Source organism: Clinocottus analis, unplaced genomic scaffold (genome assembly GCF_023055335.1).
Source record: "Clinocottus analis isolate CAN_PGR_092001 unplaced genomic scaffold, fCliAna1.0.p SCAF_17, whole genome shotgun sequence".
NCBI classification, from domain to species: Eukaryota; Metazoa; Chordata; class Actinopteri; order Perciformes; family Cottidae; genus Clinocottus; species Clinocottus analis.
The window spans coordinates 9,507,269-9,512,862 of NW_027175898.1; the positions used below are offsets into that span (position 1 = coordinate 9,507,269).

The following is a 5,594-nucleotide window of genomic DNA, read 5'->3' on the forward strand; positions in this document are numbered from 1 at the left end:
ATGTTAACTTGCTGTTGCTCCAGAGTGCTGTTGTATCGTTCTGATAACATTACTTTAAAATAAAAGCTGCAATACACTATTTTTTTCTTCTCTCTCTCTCTCTCTCTCTCGCTCTCTCTCTCTCTCTCTCTCTCTCTCTCTTTCTGTCTCTCTCTCTCTCTCTCTCTCTCTCTCTCTCTCTCTCTCTCTCTCTCTCTCTCTCTCTCTCTCTCTCTCTCTCTCTCTCTCTCTATACATTTAAAAAAAAAAACAGCATCACCTGCCCCCCATCTGTAGTACCTTCGCACCCCACTAGAGGGTCAAGCCCTACAGTTTGAGAAACACTAATTTGCATATTCCAGAACCTCATAATGGAACACCCCATGAAAGCCACAGTTTTAGAACACTGAGAGAGTAGCCGATATAGACTCCAGCCATAGAGGAACAGACACAGAAGTTTCTAGAAAGGTCTTCAGCAGTCTTCAGTTATCATGAACATCCCTTTTGGAAATCACTTTAATTCTTCGGAGGAGAACATCGTCTATGAAGCAGAAATGAGAAAAGCAATAGCAGAAGATGAAGACCCACAGGAGAAACGCAGGCGACTGGACTCCATCCCCCGTGACGATGAGTTACCGTCCACCTCACGACACACTAAACTTGTAATGTTTTTTCTCTCCCCTGCAGAAAGCAGAAACACAGCTGAGGCGGCTCTGGACAACATAAGGGCGAAGAGGGAGGCCGTCGCCGACGATGGACCAGTTGAGAGGAAGAGGAAGTTATTGGACCCACAGAAAAAAAGAAGACGACTGGACTCCATCCCCTGTGAGTCGCCGTCCACATCAGGGGACACTGGTAAGCTTTATGCCCATATTTTAATGACAGCAAGTTAAAAACAACTAGCCTAAGCTATTATTATGCTATAAATAACGAGCAAAGAGACATCGAATGACAGTGCGTCTTGTCTTTTAGTTTGAGTGACTTTTTGTCTACGCTCGTGTTGTGACTCAGTGAACTCATGTTGTAATGATTTTTCTCTCATCTGCAGAAAGCAGAAACACACCTGCGGCGGCTATGAACAAGAGAAGCGATAAGAGGAAGGCCGTCGCCGATGACGGTCCAGTTGAGAGGAAGAGTCAGATATTGGACCCATCTGCCATGTTTGAGGCGAAGTACCAGCAGCAGGAGAAACTGGGCTCAGAAGGATTCGGATCCCTGTTTGCTGGCTACCGGAAAATTGATAAACTGACTGTAAGTGTTACTCACATGTTCTCTTACACACACACACACACACACACACACACACACACACACACACACACACACACACACACACACACACACACACACACAGTACGGTCAGGAAGTATAACTGAAAACTCTTGTTTGTGTCTCTCAGGTTGCTATCAAGCATATCCCCAAAAACAAAATTGTCTTCATGTACGAGGACAATAACGGGAAGGAGATCCCCATGGAGGTTGCCGTCATGCTAAAACTGGCGGACGAATCAGAGTGGCATTCAGCACCCACTGACCTGCTGGACTGGTATGATCTGGACCACGAGTTGATCCTGGTGCTCGAGAGACCGTGGCCGGCTATAGACCTCCAGTCGTACATTGCAGCCAATGGAGGCTGTTTACAGGAAAAGGAAGCAAAGGTAAGCTTCTGCAGTCAACTCAGTCACAAGTATGAAAGCATGTCCAAGCATTCTCCTCTCTTATCTCTCATCTCTCTGTTTTTGTTTGTCAGATTATACTGAGACAGCTGCTGGATGCAGCCATTGACCTCAAGCAGAGACGCATTTTCCACCAGGACATTCGGGTGGAAAATGTCCTTCTTGAGCTCCGTGAGAACGGCGTCCGAGTTCGGGTTACTGATTTTGGCCTAAGCTGCTTCGCCAATGAAGAAGATGCTTATCAAACCTTCATAGGTAAGATGTCCAGTTTTACACCTACTCTTCACTAACTTTACCCATTAAACAAAGTTCCTCTTCCTCACTGTCTTTTTATTATGTTTGTATATTTTAGGTACTCACGTCCCCCCAGAGTGGCACAGTCAGCGGGAATACCAAGCCGGGCCCAGCACGGTATACCAGATTGGAGCGGTCCTTTTCGACATGCTCCAAAATCCATCATTTAGAACGGACATGTTCTTTTTGCAACAGAGCGCGAAATGGTGGTATTCAGAAAGTAAGAAAAACATGCACAAGCATGTCGGCATTCAAAAATCTGTTCATTTGAGTTCACATTGTGATGGATCAGTGGAGCTGTCCTCACTTTTTCTTCTCCTTCTTTCTCTCCAGATTGCAACGATTTCTTCAAATCAAGCCTCAATAAGGACCCAAAAAAGCGCCTTACTCTGGAGCAGCTGAGGAATCACCTGTGGATGAGATAGTATCACACACACGACACACACACACACACACACACACAAACACACACATGTACATTTTAAATTTGATGTATGTAACATATGTGATATATGGAACATGTGTGATATATGTTATGTATGTAACATATGTGATATATGTTGTGTATGTAACATGTGATGTATGTTATTTGTGTAACATGTGTGATATATGTTGTGTATGTAATATATGTTATGTATGTAACATATTTGATATATGTTATGTATGTAACATATGTGATATATGTTATGTATGTAACATATGTGATATATATGTTATGTTGTGATATATGTTATGTATGTAACATATGTGAGATATGTTATGTATATAACATATGTGATATATGTTATGTATCTAATATATGTTATGTATAATAACATATATGATATATGTTATGTATGTAATATATGTTATGTATGTAATATATGTTATGTATGAAACATATGTGATATATGTTATGTATGTGATGTATGTTGTCTGTCTAACATATGTGATATATGTCATGTATGTAATATATGTGATATATGTTATGTAATATATGTGATATATGTTATGTATGTAATATATGTTATGTATGTAAGATATGTTATGCATGTAAGATATGTTATGTATGTACCATATGTGATATATGTTATGTATGTAACATATGTGATATATGTTATGTATGTAATGTATGTTATCTGTGTAACATATGTGATATATGTTATGTATGTAACATATGTGATATATGTTATGTATGTCACATATGTGATGTATGTTATGTATGTAAGATATGTTATGTATGTACCATATGTGATATATGTTATGTATGTAAGATATGTTATGTATGTAACATATGTGATATATGTTATGTATGTAAGATATCTTATGTATGTAACATATGTGATATATGTTATGTATGTAATATATGTGATATATGTTGTGTATGTGATATATGTTATGTATGTAATATATGTGATATATGTTATGTATGTAACATGTGATATATATGTTATGTATGTAACATATGTTATGTATGTACCATATGTGATATATGTTATGTATGTAATGTATGTTATGTATGTAACATATGTAATATATGTTATGTATGTAATATATGTGATATATGTTATGTATGTAATATATGTGATATATGTTACGTATGTAACATATGTGATATATGTTATGTATGTAATATATGTGATATATGTTGTGTATGTAATATATGTTATGTATGTAACATATATGATATATGTTATGTATGTAATGTATGTAATTGCATAAAATAAAATAATAAAATAATTATACTATTATATCTCTTTGACAGGAAGGACCATGTGAAGAACTCTTGCTGGACGGATTCAAGAACTAAAGGATTATTTAATATCTACAGCAGGTATTTAGATAGATATTTACATGTTTTAATTGGACTCACATTATATTATATATGATCTAACAATTGTCTACTTTTCAGATCCAGTCACAAGCCCAGCCATCCGAGGAGAGGGGATCTCTCTTTGAATTGCCTCTCTCGAGATTTCTTCCCATTTTGGGGAGTTTTTTCTCGTTTTCTTAGAGAGCTCGGACTGGGTCAGGAGATGCTGCTGCTTTGAAAATAAATAAAATAATAATATGTAATAAAATGAATTTATCTTTTCTTTGCAGCACGAAGAATCATCATATTGTGATTGCAATTTTACTTAAATCCACTATCCGGGCTTTTTTATTTAATTTGCAAATCATTTTTTTTCTATTTTTTATTGTAACTGGAACCATCGATTCAGCTCAGCTTTATTGACGGACTTCTTAACCAGGGAAACTCGCCTCAGAGAAGGCCGGAGACCCGACACCTTTTTTTGTCTTTTTGTCATCATCTTGTGTTGTTGTTGTCATTTTGAGTTGCTGCATATCTCCTCGACTCACTTTTTGGAGGTGAAGGCCACAACACTAGCTAATGGCCACTCACACAAGACAACTGAAACAGCAAAATGTGTAGTTCTTGTACTTTGGCTAGCTGGCACACCGTTGTAGCTAAAGAGCTGACATGCTAGCCAGCTGTGAAGATGCTAGCGCTAGTTAGCCACAATAGCTCCAAATGATCAAGCGCAAATTATTAAAGCTCTTAGATCGTCTTTGTACCGAGCTTGAGTGGAGAGTAAAGCTCAGCTCATTAGCTCAACCAGAAATAGCAAATAAGTTCATACAGTTAATTCAAAAGATGTATCAGTGTCCTCACCTGAGTCAGTCCTCCATTTCTTATGTCCCACCTCATATCAATACGTAGGAGATTGTTTGTTGTACATCGTTGTGTGAAAAAGACATGTATGAAAAGACAGCGAATCAGCAAAGTTATTACAGTTTCTCAAACTGTAATAAATAGGCCTTTACACTTTCTTGTAGAGAGTTTAGGTGAAAAGGTTTATACCACAATGTCACGTTAAAATAAACTTGTTCATCAAAATTATTATCAAAAATAATACATTAAATGAACATCGTAGATTTGGCAGGCATGGGAGGTTATGGAACATACAGAGCACATGTATGTTGGACGTGTGGTTTCAGTTCAAGGTGACCACAGCTGTCGTTCCCTATGAAGAAGGAATCTATCGAGTTTCAAATAATAAATCATTTATTACTTTGCTGAAAGGTGTCAGCACAGTCAAAGACAAGTGTCAAATCAAATGTTTAAGAATGATCATTTTAGGGAAATCTATGGAAAAATCTGGCATTAGATTCTTTCAACAAAGCACAAGGTCAGACTCACTTTTCTCATTGACAGAATGGTGTCCTCCTCGGCTGCAGAGAAAGTGTAGCAATACGATACTGGGCCATTTAGCCAGCCTGTTGATTCAAATTTAAGTCAGTTTATTTTGTATAGCCCAGAATTACAAATTTGCCTCGGAAGGCTTTACAATCTGAACACATACTACAGCTCTGTCCTCCCATCGGATCACGAAAAAGTCCCCAAAATATAGAAAAACCCTCACAGGGAAAAAAAAGGAGGAAACCTTCAGGAGAGCAACGGAGGAGGATCTCTCTCCCCGTGTTGATAGAAGCAACAGATGTCATGTGACCAGAATGACCAACGTAGCAGTTACAGCACATTCAATATATATGACAGAAATGATTTATATAATGAATAGTGGGCATGGACCACCATCCAAATAACCACGATCCATGAAACAGAAGGATGTAGAGAGGAGGGGCATCAACAGAATAATCTTCTCTT

General features: G+C 37.9%; 1 protein-coding gene and 1 long non-coding RNA gene across 2 annotated transcripts; both read left to right on the top strand.

The window, feature by feature from the left end:
* The first annotated feature begins 385 nt into the window (after positions 1-385).
* LOC137787945 (serine/threonine-protein kinase pim-1-like) lies at positions 386-2,473 on the top strand. The gene is made up of 6 exons (XM_068580724.1): positions 386-834; positions 1,028-1,230; positions 1,379-1,636; positions 1,729-1,909; positions 2,007-2,168; positions 2,282-2,473. Exons 1-6 carry the CDS (start codon positions 471-473, stop codon positions 2,371-2,373), a joined length of 1,260 nt encoding a protein of 419 aa, XP_068436825.1. The 5' UTR covers positions 386-470; the 3' UTR covers positions 2,374-2,473.
* A 949-nt stretch (positions 2,474-3,422) lies between these two features.
* On the top strand, positions 3,423-4,022 carry LOC137787326 (uncharacterized). The gene is made up of 2 exons (XR_011077643.1): positions 3,423-3,761; positions 3,840-4,022. It is a non-coding gene; the product is annotated as an uncharacterized lncRNA (long non-coding RNA).
* Positions 4,023-5,594: the final 1,572 nt, after the last annotated feature.